At 36.5% G+C, this 21,869-nt stretch overlaps 1 protein-coding gene across 1 annotated transcript; it reads right to left on the bottom strand.

Annotated features, from left to right (window-relative positions):
* Window positions 1–1,964: 1,964 nt before the first annotated feature.
* On the bottom strand, window positions 1,965–20,429 carry si:ch211-113g11.6 (uncharacterized protein LOC559008 homolog). Its single transcript, XM_051864530.1, has 14 exons — window positions 20,183–20,429; window positions 17,282–17,421; window positions 16,873–16,935; window positions 16,155–16,250; window positions 14,362–14,458; window positions 13,617–13,724; window positions 11,962–12,101; window positions 11,701–11,876; window positions 9,323–9,431; window positions 8,931–9,132; window positions 7,646–7,761; window positions 7,246–7,418; window positions 7,089–7,144; window positions 1,965–5,585 (listed from the first exon to the last, which is right to left on the bottom strand). The coding sequence occupies exons 1-14, from the start codon at window positions 20,259–20,261 to the stop codon at window positions 5,239–5,241; spliced, it is 1,902 nt and encodes a 633-aa protein (XP_051720490.1). The 5' UTR covers window positions 20,262–20,429; the 3' UTR covers window positions 1,965–5,238.
* Window positions 20,430–21,869: the final 1,440 nt, after the last annotated feature.

Below are 21,869 nucleotides of genomic sequence, written 5' to 3'. Positions count from 1 at the left end.
TACATTGTAGTTTATATACATTCAGCTCTGATCTAATCAGCATAACAGTGTCCTTCAAATGCATAGGTGCTAATCCAATCAGTATAACTATTCAATAAATGGGACAGGGGATCCAAGAGCCATTAAAGACAAAATGTGAGAATCTCAGTGATCTGACTCATTAGACATACAATAAAGAGAACAGGAACTGGCAGAAGGTTCCTGAGGCAGTTTAGAGAGACTGATTCTTTGAACTGCTTCTAACGAATCATTTACCTGTCATTCAGGGACTGAGGTGAAATTAAATGTAAATTATGAGAAAACGAAAGTGTTTTTTGACCTTGCATGCATGTAAACCTGTTGTAGGAGACTCCCAAAACAATATTAGGAACCCTAAAAAAGGCATAATAGGGGCACTTTAAGTTATTCAGCTGTTGTATGTGAAACACAAACGGTTGTTGGAAAAGCTCATTAAAGGGATCATTCTGTCATCGTTTCCTCACCCTCATGTCATTGTGTTCTGCAGAATACAAAAGAAGATATTGTGAAGAATGTTTTGGCTACCATTGACTTCCATTGAATGGACAAAAACACATTGAGACAATTCTCAGAATATCTTATTTTATGTTCCACAGAATAAAGAAAGTCATACAATAACAGGTGAGGAAACGATGACAGAATTTTCATTTTCGGGTGAACTTTCGTTTAAGGCTTAAAGTTAATTGAAGTCAGAATGGATATTTCTTGGGTTTTTTTATGGAATATTGTGGAATTTATTATAAATGATTTATCCGTGAACAACATTGATTGTTTTTGTTCATGAGCCCTTGTAATCTTTAATCCAAAAAGCTCCCCCTCCCTCTTGCAATGACATCTCCTCTCTGATGACATTTTTACTGGCACGAGGGCGGGACAACCTGTCACTCACATGACATCACAGCAATAGCAAACCACAATGATCCATTTCAGCTCTCAATGGACAAAATTCCAATCAGAAAAGTTCCTCCCAACTTGTTTTCTTGTTCAAGAATCCATTTTACTCAGTTATACAGAACAATAGGGAAGAAAAGACTTTTGCAACTTCTGTTTCATGGAGACAACTTTAACCTATGAACTAAATTCAGTGTCACCACTCACCATAACTTCTTTCTTCTGTGGAACAAACCAGATACTTAATTTTTTTTTTTTTTTTTTTTGGTTCTGTCCATACATTGGAAGTCGATGGTAACAAACTGTTTGGTTACCAAAGTTTTCAAAGAAGAAAGATATCTAAATGTAAGAAATATAAAAGTATAACAGAAATGTTTTTTTTTTTTTTTGATGAACTATCCCAAAAATAAATGATGGTAGAAATTTAATTTGGGGTGAACTGTTTCTTTAAAGATCTGGGCTGCTAAAACAAAGATTGCAATTTTGATCTCTGAGGCCTACACACCCTCAGGGCTCCAGAAGATGTCACTGCAATTAGTGCACTGTCTGCCTTTGCCTCAGACATCTGCTAAATTAACATGTTTACACATGTTGTGTGCTTCTAGCCAAGAAAACTCCCTCACTGATATGCTTATACACGCTCAAAAATTATTATTTTTTGCAAGGTTTACAGCTTTTTGTTTTGTTTTAATACTGTTTCAAAAATCAGTGGTGCATTTTAGCTCAAAACCACATATTTTGTTTTACTACACCTAATGTTTCATAAAGAAATACCTAACCTTATATAAATTTGCTTTTCACAGTCAGAAACATCTTGCTTTGTATACCATTTAAATGAAAAAAGATCATTCCCTTGTGTTTGTGATTAAAGCAATATTTACATTAGCCTACATCATCATTTGATGAAAAGCAACATTTACAACAAAAATAGCGCAAACTGTACAATAGCAAGTTTGCACCACATACTGTACATGTTAAAATAGTAAAAACATATATATTTTTACCAAAAAAAAAAAAAATCATTGATGAACAATAAAAAACATAAATACTGTAGATATTTTTGTTATTTATTTTAATGCACATTTTCAGGGAAACATTTAATGTATAATTTTATGTTTCTTTACAATGTCTTCAACCCCTTTAGAAAAAAAAACTGCTATGACTCTGGTAACCAGTTATAAATATGAATTATTAAGTGCAAGCTTATACACAACTGCAAGATGCTTTGAGCAGTAAACCGTGCTGAGCATCCCTACATGAGAAAACACTCCCTGCCACAAGTCTCGAGCAAAAAAACAACAACAAAAAAACACGATGCATAGCAAACGACAAGACGATAAAAACACAGTGGCCTCGCAACACCAGTTACAGAGTAAAAAACAAATAAAAAATTAAACATGTAACAACTGTTTACAGTTTTGACTTTGTGTGATTTACATTGAAGGACCCTGTGTCATTTGCACTGCTGAAAGTAATTTAGAGTGTGTGCGCGCGTGTCGGTGTGTATCTAGATCCTGCTATATGTTTGTCAGAAAGGTAAACGTTTGGCTTTGAAGCACAGTGGAAAAGTTAGAAAAGCTCTCTGGTGAAAATGACACAACATTGGTTTGGCACTACAACGTTCCTGCATTTAGTGCAGTGTAGCACATTGGGCCAAGAGACAGAGAGGTACGAGTACACAGAGAGGGCAACAGTATTGTGGCATTCAGCATGCAAACAGAAGGTTAGCACACGCTAGCATAATTAGCTAATGCACTAATGTGAAAAGCAACACTGTAGTCAGTCCTTGGACTATTTAAATGGCTTTTATGACACTTTAAATATCTCATGATTCCCAAACATCAACCAAGAGATCCACATGTGCATACAAAACAAATTTTTAGCATTCCTTCTTAGGTTTGGCAGATTATGTCTCCAGTAGAGCAAGAAACAGAATGACACAAGACATACAATGCACTTTTGGTTAATTAGTAATCAATTCGTTCACAACACCATTGTTTCACTCCTGCTCCCAAAATAAAGAACAAGGTTAAAGACAAATTTGGCATTTTGGGTCAGTTGCTCTGAGAGAGAGAAAAAAACAGAAATAGTGGGGTGTGTGTGTGTGTTAGGGGTGCAGATGATGATTAGAGACAATTATGTGCTAGTTAGAAAGTTCTTGTATGAGTAACTTATCTCTCCCTTTCTGTAATGTGTATAAGATAACTATCATAAAGTTTTATCGCTGAAGTGATGATCAAATAAAATGATATAAAGTAAAATGATGAAAGATTTACACTCAGAACACCTTAGTGCACAATGACTGTTTAGATCCATCAGGAATACTTTCTATTCCCATAGGCAGCAATGGTGAGAAACAGCATATGCAGAGCATTACAATTAAAACAACATTATAATTAAGCCTCTTTACACCGCAACTACAAAATGCAACTCCATATTACATAGGGTTGGGCGATGTTTACAGTAAAACATTGCGATGGACGATGATATCGTCGGGCGGGGGGATTATTTTAATTTTTCGTTATTATATAATTATTATTCGTTATTTTACTTTATTACTTTATTTATTTTATTTCCCAACTAATGACTCATCCGGGCTTTCCAATAGGTTGCACGTAAGGGGAAAAAAAGTAGCTTTCTTCCACTTAAAAAGAGTTGTGCACTTTTAAGCACTTTTTATTTTAATATATTTCTTTACATAAATACTATTTTCTACTTAAAAGCTATAATTTCGTTATTTTACTAACCCAACTAATGACTCATCCGGGCTTTCCAATAGGTTGCACGTAAGGGGAAAAAGTAGCTTTCTTCCACTTAAGAAGAGTTGTGCACTTTTAAGCACTTTTTATTTTAATATCTCTTTACATAAATTTTTTTTTCTTCTTAAAAACTATAATTTCGTCATCCGGGCTTTCCAACAGGTTGCACGTGAGGGGACGTGGCATCACGATGGTGTCTCTCCATCGTGATGTCGGTCAGCCATCACGATGGACGATGATATCGTTCATCGGCACAACCCTAATATTACATTTACCAAAGCTTATTTCGTATGAATGCAAAATATAAAATTATGTTTCATGAGCATGAAAAGTATAGGCATCAAGGATGCAAGAGTGTTGATCATGTCTGTTTGTTAAACACAGTGACGTAACCGAGATAAACTATCTGGTTGTTATGGATTCTGGTTATTCTTCCTGTCCACACACTGAGCAAAATCAGTTGAATCTGTATTGGTTTTGTATCATTTTGCAGTTCACATTTCTAATAGTGACTGATAAGTGATTTCAAACTTCTTAAACAGGTACAAACAAATCAGCTGTATGTACTCCTGAAATCATGCTGAAATAACATTCTGCGTCAGGTCCGAATGACTCAATGGAAAGACAAAGCCAGCAGATTCTGCAGGTTCTGCTCAGTTTGCAGGTTGTGCTTAGGATGTGACCCTTACAGCTTAAAGGGACTCATCCTTGTTTTAAGGCTTCAGAACTGTCCTAATGGCACACAATGGAAAACTTATAACAGTATAGTCATGTTTTAGCATGTACTCGCTTTTGAAACTCAGTAATTATACATACGAAAAATGAAAAAGTTACACTATAAAATAAGGTTCAATTTGGTTAAATCATTAGGTAACATGAATTAACAATGATCAGCACATTAAATTAAATGTTCATTTCTGCGTACAATAATATATTTTTAGCATTAGATAGATATATAAATGAACATTAGTACATGTATTATGAACAAACATGAATTTACAATGAACAATAGTATATTAAATGTTAAACAACAGTAAATTAACATTTACTCAATACTGTTAATTGTTAGTTCATGATACCCAATGCATTAACTAATGTAACTGAACCTTACAATAAAGTGTTAACGAGAAAACTAACCAAGTTAAAGAAGTGATCTGGATTCCATGTCTAAGTGTAGTTAGCAAAGCAGTCTTCTGAAACATCTGAATGATGGCACTAACATTTTGCAAGCAATGTACAAAAATTTCATGTATTATATATTTGAATATATAGTATATAAGTCTAAATGTTTGCTTTCAGGCTGATGGCATGAAACAGTTCACTTACATAAGTTCATGTTATACATAACACTGGTGTTTGGTATGATAAAGCATTTTGCAAAATGAGACAATTTCAGGCATTTTCTCGGCCCTTCAAAGAAAAGAATTGCTCCGAATAAGAAACAAGAAACACAGTTAATACAGAGACCAGCTGCTCCCCTGCAGTTTAGTTGGACCGGTCTAGGTACTCATGCTCTGCTGACCTTAGTATAAAACTCCTTTTTCTTCTGACCCCTCAGGGTTCATTGGATCTACAGGAGCCAGTGTGCCGCAGCAGCCAGCAGCAGAGCCGACCCCAGGGTGGAGGCTAGCGAGGTGGAGAGGGGCCCACCGTTGAACACCAGCTTGTAGGACACCACCTCCTGTTGCAGACCATTCTCCTCCGCCAGGCAGCGGAACACGCCCTCCTTCAGAGGCAGGTCAGGGGTGGGTGCCAGAACACAGGAGGAGCCAGAGATGGTGCAAGGATATTGCTTGATGCAGTTGTCTTTCTCCCAGCGGTAAGTGGCATGATAGGATCGCACGGGGCATGGTAGCAGGACCGGTCCATCTTTGTCCACTAAAACTTGTTTGGGGATGGTGCTACGTGCCTTATGAGCTGTATCCCACAATTATAGGAAACATTTTAGTGTTATGAAACAGTTTTGGTAGCACTTTATTTTACAGTCCTATTCCCCATGTACATACTATGTACTTTTTGCAATAATTGAGTAATATCTACAGTCAAACCAAAATTTATTCAGACACCTTGAACATTTCATTCATTAATACAGTTTATTCACTATAGTTTAAAAAAATGATAATAAAATATGATAAGATCTCAGAGTTAAACTGTGTCAGAAAACATTAATCTTAATTATGTCAGATGACACTTAAGCAAAACATGGTCAGGTCAAAGTTTCTGAATAATTTTTGGTCCCAAATTTGTATCAATTTTACTGGTAGTCCACTGTATGAAGAATTTTTGGGTATAATATGTCACAGTTTACTTTATTTTGCTATCCTCACTTAAATAAATGAACTATAGTGTCCTGCACCCACTAGTAAAAATATATCAAAAATATCAAAAATGTCAAAATAATGTTTGGTTTGACTGTAGGTGCTAACCCTGAACCTACCTCTAAACCCATGTAGTTACTTTATATTACCCAGTACTTTCTTAGGCAAGTACACATACTGTAATATAAAGTGATACAATATGTAATATAATATAAATATATGAAATATAACATTTTTAATAAAAATACTTTTATTTTATATATACACTGCTGTTTTAAAGTTTGGGGTCAGTAAGATTTTTAATGTTTTTATGTCTCTTATGCTTGCCAAGTCTGCATTTATTTGATAAAAAATACAGTAAAAACAGTAATATTGTGAAACATTTTTACAATTCAAAATAACTTCTTTTTTTAATATATTTTAAAATGTAATTTATTCCTGTGATGGCAAAGCTAAATTTTCAGCATCATTACTTCTGTCTTCAGTGTCACATGATTCTGCAGAAATCTAATATGCTGATTTGGTGCTCAAGAAACATTTCTTCTTATTATCAATGTCGAAAACTGTTGTGCTGATTAATATTTATGTGGAAACCGTAATACAATTTTTTCAGGATTCTTTGATGAATAGAAAGTTTAAAAGAACAGCATATATTTTAAAAATATTTTTGTAACAATGTAAAAATGAATTTCTTTTATATTATAAATGTATACATATATATATAGCATATATTGCAGACATGATACTACTATTAATGTTTGTCTCTTCTGAACACAGAACACTTGCTTTACTATTATTACAGGGCTACAAAAAGATATTTTTTTTATTCTTAGGGTTTTAAGTATTTGTCTATATCTAAGATGCTCAAAAAGAAGTAATTTTCAATGCCATTAAATTCTGTTAGGTCAGTGAATTTCAGAAAAAAAAAAAACATGTATATGGCAAGTGATATGAATATAAAAACTACATTTAGAAGGAATGCAAAAAATGGTTTCATTGGGAATTTGGGAATAAGCAGTTGAAACTGTTTTTCAAGTGCTATAAAGGGTTCAGAGATATGACAAGAAAAATTGCACCTTCAAAAGTCTAAAAGACAATCTACCTGTAGCATCACCGCAGACCGAGGCACTGGAGTGGTCAAGGGTCTGAATAAGGGTCCTGATTCCAAAATAGGGAGAAAAAAATAAAGAAACTCAGGTTATTTTTCCAGGAAAAAAAAGTAATGGATTGTGTTAGGATATTAGTGAGAGCATTTGTACCCAGTGCTAATGCTGGAGTTTGCTGAGATTGCAGTACACTTCCTGTTGGACACGTCCCACGCACAATATGGATCTCGTGAAAGGATGCATTCCCGGCAGCTGACTCCGTAGCGACCACAGTCAGCCAGGGGGAGGCGCTGCACTTCAAGCTCTGTGCCAATATAGAGATGACCCTGGCAAAAAGCAGAATTCGGAGGTCAAAGGTTCCATCTGTTTCCTGTCAAACTCTATTTTAAATATCTATGTGAACAATATTTCAATTACTCTCTCACTGTGATGTGCAAATAGTGATTCAAAGCTATATATAACTATATTCGAGTGGAATAATATTTCCTACCACTGCAGGCTAAAATTGGCCTGTTTTAGTGTGAGTTTACTTCTTTAAAATGTGGGTCTCTACCTTTTTAGAGTCAATAGCCATGTTAATGATGGGACTATCATCGTGGAATAAAGAGTACTGTGCTATGATAAAGGCTCCTTCTATGGTATGGAGCACCTTCAGGACTTTACCCTTTTCTGTACAGGAGACAGGAAAAATAGCATTAGAAGAGACAGAAAACAATAATAGAATGAGAATAAATTATATGGGGTGCAAGATGTTAGTGCAATATTGAATATTTGTCAATATTGTCATATATTAATTTGTCAATTTTAGTTTACTAGTATAACTCAATATTAGACATTTAAAGGAATAGTTCACCCAAAAAATGAAAATTATCCCATAATTTACTCACCCTCAAGCCATCCTAGGTGTATATGACTTTCTTCTTTCAGCCGAACACAATCAGAGTTATATTAAATAATATCCTGGCTCTTCCTAGCTTTATAATGGCATTGAATAGTGTCCAGGTTTTTGAAGCTCTAAAAAGCACATCCATCAATCATAAAAGTAATCCATACGACTCCAGTGGGTTAATAAATGCCTTCTGAAGCGTAGTGATGGTTTTTTGTTAGAAATATATCCATATTTAAAACTTTATAAACTATAATCACTGGTTTCCGGCAATGGCCGTACGCGTGTTCACAGGAAAGTCGAGTTCTGGCGGAAGGGTTACTTCTGACCCAACATATGATGTTGCTCCTCTTCTCTTATATCAAAATCCTCCAACATTCTTCTTTAAAACTTCTCATTTTAGACTTCTAATTTGTGACCGGCATTTTGTTTTGCTCTATCCTCTGTGCTTCTGTTTTCGTCAATTCTCACGCCTACATCCTATGTTCTATGTCATACGTCGGGTCAGAGGTCACCCTTCCGCCAGAAATTGACTTTCTCGTGAATGCACGTACGGTCATTGCCGGAAGCCAGTGATTGTGTCATATGGATTACTTTTATGATGGATAGATGCGCTTTTTGGAGATTCAAAAACTTGGGCGCCATTCAATCCCGTTACAAAGCTGGAAAGAGCCATGATTTTTAATATAACTCTGATTGCATTCGGTTGAACGAAAAAAGTCATATACACCCTGGATGGCTTGAGCGTGAAACAATTATGGGATAATTTTCATTTTTGTGTGAACTATTCCTTTAATTGTGCTGCAAATTTCCTCTACTTTTAAATTTAGATTACCTTTGCAGCCATCTAACACTCAATTAATCTTCAAAAACAAATAATTTAATAACACTGTAAATATAATCTTTAGCCAATCTCAAAATGAATATCCATTTTCTCTGCGATTCAGAGTACCTGTGCCCAGATAAATGATGCTGTAGTGTTCATCATTGACAGCCAAGACTGTGTCTGCCACAATATGTGTGAAGTGGTCATGAACTGGCAGTTCCAGAGGAGTTTCGTCAACTGTGGTGATCATGTCCTCAATCTCAGGGTGATCCTTGATTACAGTCAGGATCTTCTGGTTATGAGCCTGAGTGTTGTTCCTGAAAGCACACTGGATAAAGGCAAACCACACAAATGAAGAATCAGGTTGTGCCTTTGTTTTCTGAAACTGTAGGATAATAATTTATAAATGCATTCAAAATTAATTTAATAAATGTTTAGAATGTAATAATATGTATAACACGACTGTCTGTTGGCACATAATTATGCCTTTGACTGGTTGATGTTTTGGTGTGCTGTACCGTTCCAGGACGAGGGCTCGTCAAAGGTGAGTTGTAGCCCTTCAGTTTGGATGTAGAAAAGGCTCTGTCAATGTCTTCAATGGAGTATGCACACACTACAGTGGTGTTCCTGTAGAAAGACATAAACATGGAACACAGATTTTAATCAAGTACAGCTAAAAGGAAAGAGTTAAAAATTACAGTAGTGATGCAACATAAAATTATGGCTGATAATTTTTTTTAAATATTTTGTCCAATAACTGATTAAAAGGCCAACATTAATTCTGTTTTTTCTTATTATTATTATTTTCTGTATTATACTATCTCTACACTATTTAAATAAATAAATAAATAACAATAAAATTGGTAATGAACAGAATGAAAAATGGATATTCATTCTGAGATCTGTTAAAGATTACATTGATCAGTGTTATGACATTATTAGTGTTTTTAAAGATTAGCTTTAAGTAAATGTTAATGTAGAAAAGGGAATATGAACAATTAAATATCTGATCTTTATCAACTGATAAATGAGGAAAAAAAGAAATGTAATATTGATCAATATGGTACCAGTACTTCTTATATATATATATATATATCACAGGTGCTGGTCATATAATTAGAATATCATCAAAAAGTTGATTTATTTCACTAATTCCATTCAAAAAGTGAAACTTGTATATTATATTCATTCATTACACACAGACTGATATATTTCAAATGTTTATTTCTTTTAATTTTGATGATTATAACTGACAACTAAGGAAAATCCCAAATTCAGTATCTCAGAATAGAATATTAGATATATTGTGAAAAGGTTCAATATTGAAGACACCTGGTGCCACACTCTAATCAGCTAATTAACTCAAAACACCTGCAAAGGCCTTTAAATGGTCTCTCAGTCTAGTTCTGTAGGCTACACAATCATGGGGAAGACTGCTGACTTGACAGTTGTCCAAAAGACCACCATTGACACCTTGCACAAGGAGGGCAAGACACAAAAGGTCATTGCAAAAGAGGCTGGCTGTTCACAGAGCTCTGTGTCCAAGCACCTTAATAGAGAGGTGAAGGGAAGGAAAAGATGTGGTAGAAACAAGTGTACAAGCAATAGGGATAACCGCACCCTGGAGAGGATTGTGAAACAAAACCCATTCAAAAATGTGGTGGAGATTCACAAAGAGTGGACTGCAGCTGGACCACTACGCACAGACGTATGCAAGACATGGGTTTCAGCTGTCACATTCCTTGTGTCAAGCCACTCTTGAACAACAGACAGCGTCAGAAGAGCTGGGCTAAAGACAAAAAGGACTGGACTGCTGCTGAGTGGTCCAAAGTTATGTTCTCTGATGAAAGTAAATTTTGCATTTCCTTTGGAAATCAGGGTCCCAGAGTCTGGAGGAAGAGAGGAGAGGCACACAATCCACGTTGCTTGAGGTCCAGTGTAAAGTTTCCACAGTCAGTGATGGTTTGGGGTGCCATGTCATCTGCTGGTGACTGTGTTTTCTGAGGTCCAAGGTCAACGCAGCCGTATACCAGGAAGTTTTAGAGCACTTCATGCTTCCTGCTGCTGACCAACTTTATGGAGATGCAGATTTCATTTTCCAACAGGACTTGGCACCTGCACACAGTGCCAAAGCTACCAGTACCTGGTTTAAGGACCATGGTATCCCTGTTCTCAATTGGCCAGCAAACTCGCCTGACCTTAACCCCATAGAAAATCTATGGGGTATTGTGAAGAGGAAGATGCGATTATGCCAGACCCAACAATGCAGAAGAGCTGAAGGCCACTATCAGAGCAACCTGGGCTCTTATAACACCTGAGCAGTGCCACAGACTGATCGACTCCATGTCACGCCGCATTGCTGCAGTAATTCAGGCAAAAGGAGCCCCAACTAAGTATTGAGTGCTGTACATGCTCATACTTTTCATGTTCATACTTTTCAGTTGGCCAAGATTTCTAAAAATCCTTTCTTTGTATTGGTCTTAAGCAATATTCTAATTTTCTGAGATACTGAATTTGGGATTTTCCTTAGTTGTCAGTTATAATCATCAAAATTAAAAGAAATAAACATTTGAAATATATCAGTCTGTGTGTAATGAATGAATATAATATACAAGTTTCACTTTTTGAATGGAATTAGTGAAATAAATCAACTTTTTGATGATATTCTAATTATATGACCAGCACCTGTGTGTGTGTGTGTGTGTGTGTGTGTATATATATATATATATATATAATTTTGAAGTAAACACAACTGACAATGTTTTTATCAGTGTTTTGAGTAAAAGATTTATAGTGATGTACTTTCTGGTGTATAATGTAGTCTTGCCAGAGGCATTATCCAACAGCCTGAAATCAAATGTCTTCCTACTCACTTTTAGACTTCACATCTGCTTACCAGGCATTGGAGAAGAGGCCGTATAACAACCCAGTGCGGAGATGAGAGGTCAGAACGAAGGCCTGTTTGAAGTTGTTGTACTGTACAGGAGTTCCCGCTTTCCCACACATCACACGTGCCTTCAGGAATGTAGTCCAGGAGTTGGGCAGCATATTCTGAAGCCCTCCCTCATCAACCTGAGCCACAGATGCAAAGGTTATCAGAAACCATGAGTCCTCACAGCAGTGTATCTGAAGCAGGAATGGATTAAGAGCTTGTTACCATGCAGACTCGTCCTATCCGAGCCCTGTATGGCTCTTCATCTAGACTGGCTGTACTGTTGACCTCACTGAAGAAGAAATAGATCTCGTCTTTGAGTTTCTCTCTGTGTGGTATCACAGCGGCTCCTGCAAACTGGGGATCTGAGAGAGAGGGTGAGAGCAGATTTGTTATTTTCATAGACACTTTGTGCTATATATAAAAGCATTAGTCTTTGAGCCTTTATCTTAGTTGAAATGTATAAAAAAAATGTTATGTTTAACATGCTTTCTCCTATCCCAGCTTAATATGTAGAGATTTAAGTAAGTAAGCCATTCATGAGATGATTTCACCAAAAACTGTAAACACTGTGGTGCTGCTATTAATATTGTTTGAGAGGCACAACATGACAACATTCGCTCATCCTGAATGACATAAGTTTGGGGTTGGACTACTAGTAAAAATTAATATATATATGAAATAAAATATATATATAAAATATATAATATATATTCCATATCCCACTACCATTCAATTTTGGGCTCAGTGAGATTTTATTATATATATATATATATATATATATAAAATGTTGTTCTTTTGAATTTTATATATATTTATATCAAGAATCCTAGGGGGAAAAAAATGTCATGGTTTCTACAAAAATATTAAGCATTAGAACCTTTTTCAGCATTGATTATAATAATAAATGTTCTTTGAGCAGCAAACTGACTGAAGTAATTATGCTGATTCAATTCAGCTTTACCATCACAGTCAGGAATAAATTATTAATATACAAACCCAATTCCAAAAAAGTTGGGACACTGTACAAATTGTGAATAAAAAAGGAATGCAATAATTTACCAATCTCATAAACTTATATTTTATTCACATTAGAATATAGATAACATATCAAATGTTGAAAGTGGCTCATTTTGGATTTCATGAGAGCTACACATTCCAAAAAAGTTGGGACAGGTAGCAATAAGAGGCTGGAAAAGTTATTAGGTCAATTGGCAACATGATTGGGTATAAAAAGAGCCTCTCAGTGTGGCAGTGTCTCTCAGAAGTCAAGATGGACAGAGGATCACCAATTCCAATCACCAATGGATCACCAATGAGCAACTTGTCTCCTCAGTCCCCAGACGTTTGCAGACTGTTATAAAAAGAAGAGGGGATGCCACACAGTGGTAAACATGGCCTTGTCCCAACTTTTTTGAGATGTGTTGATGCCATGAAATTTAAAATCAACTTATTTTTCCCTTAAAATGATACATTTTCTCAGTTTAAACATTTGATATGTCATCTATGTTGTATTCTGAATAAAATATTGAAATTTGAATCTTCCACATTATTGCATTCCTTTTTTATTCACAATTTGTACAGTGTCCCAACTTTTTTGGAATCGGGTTTGTGTAACAGAAAACAGTTAAATTGTAATAATAATGTACAATATTAATCTTTTTACTGCATTTTGGTGAACATAAGGGGCTTGTTTTGAAAATGTTTTAAAATTCTATATATTTTATTTTTTAATTTATTTTTAAAATTACTTTTGGTGACTCCAGGATTTTTAAACAAACTCTGTTTTAAGCTGACATAGCAGGCCTGGATCTATTAGCTCAGTCCTTCAAGAAATCTCTAAACTGCTAATGCAGTATAGATAACAACTGTCAACTCACTCTGTAGCCATTTATTCTCTGTCTTCAGCTGCTTTTTGGAGCCGTATGTGCGACGGATAGAGCCAGTCTGTCCTGCAACCGCTGACAGAGCAGAGTACAGATTCCCATCTAAATAAAAAGAGATAAGTATATCCATCAACCAAACCTCTTTGACTATAGTCCTGTCAAATCAAAGATTCCCTTAAACTTTGATTCAAATTTAGCAATGTTAGCAATACTTTGATACTCAAAGTAAAAAAGAGGGCTGCGAACACACTGCGAACTACTTCCTTCTGACTGACAGATTGAGACATTGTTGAGACATGCAACTTGTTTCAACACCAGTGTTAACCTTTCAGCTCTGCCAGCCTCACATGGCATATGAAATACTCAACTTTGTATCTGACATTTGCAACACTAAAGAAAAGGGCAAGATCTCTTTTTGTCATATACAACAGGGACAGTTGTTCGTTTTTGGAATTTGTTCTTTTACACTTCTTCTGATACACACTGTATTTTCTAAAGAGATCTGACAAGATTTGAGGCTTTGAGCATGTCCTACATCGTTTTTACCAAATGGATCTCTGTTCCCTGAGGGATTTATGTCAGGTCAGAATAAAATTCATTAAAAGTTACATTACAGTCTGCTCTACAAATATCTATTAAAATGAAAGATTAAAAAAATATGAACAAAAACATCATCTCCCGTCTTCTTCACATTTCCCCCTTCCTTTTCCCTCCCTTCATTCCTTTCCCCTGTCTCTACCTGCTGACAGACTGATGGAGCGCTGAGAAGGGAAAGGTGCCAAGATGTTAGATGCTACTGTTTCCGCCGGCATGTCCGTCAGTACACTGTCATTTACCTGGATGAGAGAGATGATGGGATTATTCAGTAATTCACAGGCTTTTATTAAGAAAACAGCAGTGACACTGTAGCACTTTGAGAAACCATAACACTTTTTAGCAGGAAAGGCACTATTATGAACTTTTTCCATAATATTATTCATCCACTAAATGTGTGTCCCACTTTTCAGGATGTCAAACTCTCATTTTATTGTATTGCCTTCAGTTCTATCTGGTTTTAATCCCAGCACAGTGGTGGAAACTGTTAAATGATTCGGTTATAAATCACACCCTCGGCAGAGACACGCTAAGGTTATAAAAATGTGCACAATAATACAGAAGCAGTTAAATAAATAGCCTGAATTCTACCAAAGCAGCTGAGCTCAGGAAAAACTGGTCTTATTTCCTTCGCTTTTTCATGTAATCCACAGAAAATGCTAAAGCGAATGAAATAGATTATAAGCAGTGTTGAGGGTAATGCATTACAAGTAACATGAGTTACGTAATCAGATTACTTTTTCAAGTAACTAGTAAAGTAACGCATTACTTTTTCAATTTACAACAAAATATCTAAGTTACTTTTTCACATTTATTGACAGACAGCTCTCCTGTCCCCATGTTGAGAGAAATAAAGTGCAGAGGTGTGGTATGCGCTGTGTATACATGATGGTTATTGTAGTTCTAGACTAAATATGAACATGCATTTACTCATCTCACTTGCACGAAAACATTCAGTATTCCTCAAATGAATAAAAACAGAGTGAAATGCAATCTCAGAATTTTACGCAAACCTGTAATAATTAACTATATTAAATTACACAAATATACTTTATGCATTTAATCTCACTTTATTAACCAATGTCTTTGCTACTGACCTTCAGTGATCTAATACAACCATACTAATAAGCAAAATTAATTCATATTTTATTTAGGAATAAGAGTGTTGACCTTACTTCTCTTGTATCCTATTCTTCTTTAATCCAGAATGGCAGCACAGCTGAAAGGTTTGTTTAAGCTGCGCCCTCTACTGTACAGGCGTAAATATGCATTTCCTTCAGACTGAGGCTTATTCATTTCACTTTTGGTGTGAAAGGGCCTTAACATTTGCCAAAAATAGAACTTTTTTGTTGTTATTAAAAAACAAACAAACAAGCAAGCCCTGCCCACGTGAGGAAAAGTAATGCAAAAGTAACGTAACGTATTACTTTTTTATAAAAAGTAACTAACACAATTAGTTACTTTTTTAGGGCGTAACGCAATATTGCAATGCATTACTTTTAAAAGTAACTTTCCCCAACATTGATTATGAGTAATAAGTGTTGATGTTGTTAACTTCGTGTAACCCCTCACCCAGGTCCTACTTGTCCCGCTCTGCGCGGGCCTCAAACCTGGGTCTCTGGCGTGGGAGTTGGACGCTCTAACAAGGAGGCTAAAGGCTGCAACCTCTAGTGTCAGTCGCTAGAGCATCTCTTGAGATCAGAGGAGTGAGGTTTACTCGCACAGCCTCCGTTACATTCGCAACATAATTTGTTATATTAAAAGAATCTGAAATGTCTTCATTTAGCAGGTGTGGATTTTTTGTTTGTTTCTTCCACTTGAACACTAACAAAGAAGGAAGATCTTAATCTTAAACACTTTTGTGTTTTGCAGATGGAGTTTAAACTGCTTCAGGGTTGTGAGAGTCGCATATATATAATGGCAGGTAAGGCATCTTACCAGGAGCCAACATTTAGGAGAACCCGCTCTTGTCCCACACACCACGATCGAATCACCGACTTTCTCAATTACTGTAATGAAGTTATCACACTCTTGCTATAGAAAGATGAAAAAACACAATATGTGTCAATGCAAAACATACAAACGTCATATATTATAAATTATAGAAAGGATATAAGAGCTAAACACAGTATGCCATCAAATTGTGGGCTTGGAGAGGCTCTTTTTCCTTTTTCTATACTAATTGGATTTTGCAACTTAAGCATAAACACCCTAACAACCATCTTTATTTAGTTTTTAAATGAGCCCATCACTGATGTGTTGGCTTTCTGTCCGTGCCATTACCCTTAAAAAATAGCCTCATTCAGTCAACTCTGAGTGATGACCTGCTCATCATGGATGACTATTTCTGTAGACATTGAACCAGGGCAGTGAATCCAGCCAGGCTCCCGCTCGCATAATGAGCGTCTGGGAGACTTTCATAAATGTTCTGATTAAAGTCATTTTCAGAATTCACTAGTATAATCCAGCTAAACCTGATATGTGTAATTCACACATAGGATTTATGAGCAATGCTATCACTTCTTGCGCACAGTTAGATTTGTGAGTGAAATGAATTGCACGGCTTAAATGAGTCAAGATAATCTTTTTCTCTGCTTGAAATGGCAAGCAGCTTGAGGTCTGAACTGACTGAATATTGTGTGATTGTCTCTCTTACCTTCCATGCTGGTGATTTAGAGACACACATCTCTTTTGCATTCTTATCCATTACCACGGGGATCTGTGAGCACATCAACAACATTACTAATCATGCAGCCTTGCATACATAATAATGTAAGAATGAATTGTTCTCATCATTTTAGAGCTAAATTCTATAATTACAATGAGAAAACAGCACATAAAATTTTATGGCTATAGTAAAATGATAAGAAGCTATAACTATCCCCCCTTTGCAAAGAAATGCTTGCTTTTATGCAACCACAAGTAATACCTCTACCATAAGGCATTGTTCTGCTCCATAAATAATAGCACAGTTTTGTTACTTGCTGAGTACCAGCTATCTAGGTCAGGATTTAGAGCAGTGATAGATCTACTTTAGCTCCAGGTTATGGTGTCATCCCCCCTACCTGTGTGTCATGCACTCCTTTATCACTGAAGCTGAGCTTATAGATGACCCCTTGGCCCCCCACATACAGGACATCAGTTTCCTGTTGGTGGTAAACCGCCGTGTAGTTCTCCGGTTTCATGAAGCGAAACCGAGGTGATTCTACAGACAAATGAAATGCAATGTATAAACAGTGTTTTTGACAGTCTTTATGTAAGCAATAAGGTACTAGAGGCTGTGCTTTGCGTCGTGCCTAACAACGCCCTTCAGCCGTGACTTATTCACGGATAAGCACTAGCCTCGAGTACCTTATTGCTTTTATAAAACGGTTACCACACAATACAAATATTAAAGCCAAAAATATGTATCAATGCAACTTTCAGGAAGTAAAATCACTAAAAGCCTTCCTTCCGCCGGAAAAAATAGTCCCTGACCGTGAACAGCAACAGAAGTTAGATTATTACGCCATTAGATGGCGGCAAAGACCGTCTTTATGAGTGCTTCACTCAGTCGCAAAGACTTTTATATTGAAAAGACTGATTTGCTGTGAACACGGAACAAGGCGCAACTGACAAATGCTTTGACTAGCGCTGTCAGTGACGGGAAAACCCCTAAACAGATTATTTAAATAGATTTTATATTATGAACATAGGACTGACCTGAAGGAAAATGCTCAATCTGAAAGCAGATAATAAACTCGCTCAATCGATCTCTTTCTCGCAATACTCTTCTACATAATACAGCGAGCTTCAATGAACAATATAAATTGAGAACAGTTTACGTTGCTAAGAGTGGTTGCTAAGGGTGTTGTGTAGTGATACACAGAACCGTTGGGTCAAGCGGTCTTAGCCGTGTTTTATCGTGAATAAAACACAGCTATTGACCAATCAGAGTCAAGGACACGAACTAACCGTTTTATAAATCTTGTACATTCACATATTGCACAAATGTATAATGTACGTTTACTAAATCAGGGGTTCTCAGCTGGTGGGTTGCAATTCAAAAATGGGTCAAAAACAATGCAAATAACAAAATGCAAGGATAGCAAAATAAATAGGCTTCTTATATGAGCCTATGTAAATACCATAAATGCTTCCTCTATCTTTTGTTGTTAAGATCAAAGGCTGTGTACCCATGCTGTTTTGGTCCAAATTCATCTAATAGTAATAATAGCTAATATTTGGTCCAGTGTTGGTAATCCCATTTTTGCTGTTGTATGCATTAACAAAAAATTATGTAAATCATTTTTCATATTGTTGGACCTATGCTTTTTATAAATGTTATGTCAAATACTATGCCATATTATTTAAGGGCTAACACTTGATTTCCACAGTAAGATTTGGGTTTTGGAGCAAAACTAGTTGAGAACTACAGATCTAAATGATTAGCTCAAATGCTTTAGCCGCTTTTGTGGGCGTTTTTCATTTGACCTAAATGGAGAATACTGTCAAATATGGTTGGTTGTCAGGGGTAACCGTGAAATTAAAAAAAAAAAAAAAAATTGTTATAATAGTGTATAAAAAGGAGCTTCGCGATTATTTCATAAAACTAGCACGTTGCAACAGGTGCTTGTCTCGGTCTGCGCTGGCAGAGATTTCATCTCAATCGATAACTGACTATTCGAAGGAGGGGCTGAAGTGGTCGAAAAAGCCTGCAGACCAGTCTGAACCGGTTTCTATTTGCATATTAAGGTCTCGTCTTCCATAACGCAATAATTTAGTTTATCAGATGATTTGTCTCCCGATCGCATCCTTCGTGATCCAAGAAGACGTGCGCTGAATTGAGGATTCGGGGAAAAGTCGTTGTTCATGGTGCTGAAGTGGGCGGTCAAGACCAACAAGCTCATTGGAGTCTCATATTGGGCTCTCACGGTTTCTCATACGTGTATTCGTGAGAGGTTGTAGTATCAGGTAACACTGAGGGGATGTCCGTGAGACATGTTGATGTTTTTAAACAAATACATGACCCATATTGGTTGTATCGACATAGAAGTCTGTGAGCGTGCTTGGAATAAATAATAAAGGTGGGCTTCGTGGAATTTTCCATGGTCTATTCTGCTTCTGCGATTATGTTTTCCATGTTTTCTGCGAGTGTGTTTTTCCATGTTGTTGGAAATGCATCAGTTGCTGCAGTGCCATCATTCCCGTTAGCTCGCGCACCTGCATTGCAGCTCTGTAGATTGCGTCCTATGCTTTTCTTAAAACAAACCCACTTGCTGCGTATTCTACGGGAAAATTGAATTGAGCAGCAGCGTCATTCAAGGCATTTACAAGTTTAGATAGAAAGCGAATGGTCGATTCAGAAAATTACTTATTAAGGAGCCTCCAGGAAGATTCAGGAGCTTGTTTACTCATACATGCCAAGCAGACTACTCGCTCTTGAGCAACCCATACATCACTAACATATCTTTAAAGAGATTTCAGTATGACTACACAGTCAAAAATCCTTCCAGCATCCTTGTATGAACCTTCAGTTATACTTGGCATCGGCACTATACGCTTCATGTTTATACAATGCAAGTAATTAACGCGATGCATTTGTATTTTTTTCATAGGCTTATGTACTCTTAACCATGATAAATATCACATATACGTCATGATGTGAAGCCATGACGTGCATATGAGCCTCAATTGTTTTTTGTTTTCAAAACAGCAATGTAAAGCAGTCATTGCCCCATCTTGGCTTGCTTCAATTTACTAACATTGCGATTTTATTTTTTTTATTTTTTTTTTCACTTCCTAATGGAAATCTTCCAGAATTATTACGCAGCATTTTTAAACGAGGGGAAAAATAAGATTTGCAATTTCTGCTTCAGTAAGGATAAACATGGCACCAGAACCTAATAACGAGAAAATTCCATAACTCTCCACAGAATCCGTAGCAGTATTAAACTATAACATTGAAGAAGAAAAAAAAACCTTACCCATCACGGTAAATTTCAGCCGAGGTGATTTTTCGGCCAAAACCACAGAGAACAGAGTCGCCAGTATGAGTAGATTCATGTTGTTCAGTGATGCGTTAATTAGAGTGACGACAAGCTAATACAAGTCTTGTCTCAGATAAGGACTGGTGTTGTTTTGCAGAAGTGTGCGTGATAAGCGGGCGCTGTCTTGTCCCTCAGACCTCTGTGAGAATCTGAGCGGTAATTGCCTTCACGTCACACCTTCTGAAACAGAGAGGAAAGGGTGAGCAGACATGCGCTCACGCGGATTGACAACTACAGAGTGTGCTAAACACTTTTATTTATTAGTTTCATGCATTTTAATGAATGCGTTTATATTCCACTGTAATAACTTCAGTTTGTAGATCTCATAGATACTCTAAATATTATAGTTTACATTTAGACGGGTATAGCTAACATAACATTTAAACATTTGGAAATGTTTATAGGCCTATCGTCCCTCCATTTTTGAGGAGATGTTAAAGAACCAGTAGTTTAACCTTTTATTATTAATATTAAAGATTATCACCAAAAAAAAAACAAAAAAAAAACAAAAACCCAGTGATAACCTGCATTTAGAAGGCAATTTATAGAAAAGTATATATAGGCTATATATTTATAGAGAAGTGTGTGTGTGTGTGTGTGTGTGTATATATATATATATATATATATATCATTTGAGTAATTAATTATTGAGAGAGAGTTGCATCTGTGCAGTGTGTGTGAAAGAGAATGAGTGTGTGTGTGTGTGTGTATGTGTGTGCTTCAATGAAAGCTGAAAGCAGCGCATTAATATAGAACGGTGGTTTGACTGACTGGAACTAACTGTGCATTACACTAGTTGAACACCAGGGTTGCCAGGTTTTCACAACAAAACCCGCCCAATTGCTACTCAAAACCAGCCACGTTCCTGGAGCCCCCTCAACACTGCATGTTTTCCGTGGCATGTCTCCTTGATCAAATACACCTGATTCAGATCATCAGCTCGTTAGTCGAGACTCCAAGACCTGAAATGGGTGTGTCAGACAAAGGAGACAAAACTGCAAAATGTGCAGTGTTTGGGGGGCTCCGGAAACGTGGTTGGGAACCACTGCTCAAAACTAACCCAAAATGAGCCCAATCGCGTTTCAGGCCCCATTTACACTAGTGCGTTTTTGTTTTAAAACGGCGTTTTAAAATGATAACGACACTCATCTACACTGGCATTTCCACAGCGTTTCAGAAACGATCTCCGTCTACACTACACGGCCGAAAGCGCATGTCACATGACCGTTAATGCCTATTGAGCATGCGCGTACAAGTGTAAACAGTTGCCTCTTGCATGTAAGTAGCTGCAGTATTAAAAAAATGCAGTTTAACTGCACAATGGCTGCTAAAAAAGGCAACAAAGCCAGTAAAGACTGCAGTTCAGTCTCCATGTTATTGTAAATGTTATATTAAAATCCACCTTTTTGGCGGGTGTTTCCCTGGTAAAATTCGCATATCTAAATTCGTAATATCATGTTATTTGGGGTCGCTTCAACCCGCGGACATGAAAAACAACCTGCGGCAACAGTGTTAAAGTAGCCCAATTCACGGGAAAACCGCGGACTTGGTAACACACCTTCCAGCCAATCACAATCGAGTATGTGTGTATACATATTATACAATTTGTATAATTATAATAATA

This window comes from Ctenopharyngodon idella, chromosome 16, assembly GCF_019924925.1.
Source record: "Ctenopharyngodon idella isolate HZGC_01 chromosome 16, HZGC01, whole genome shotgun sequence".
NCBI lineage: Eukaryota > Metazoa > Chordata > Actinopteri > Cypriniformes > Xenocyprididae > Ctenopharyngodon > Ctenopharyngodon idella.
The sequence above is the reverse complement of the archived record's forward strand: the minus strand, read 5'-3'. Positions and strand labels throughout refer to the sequence as shown.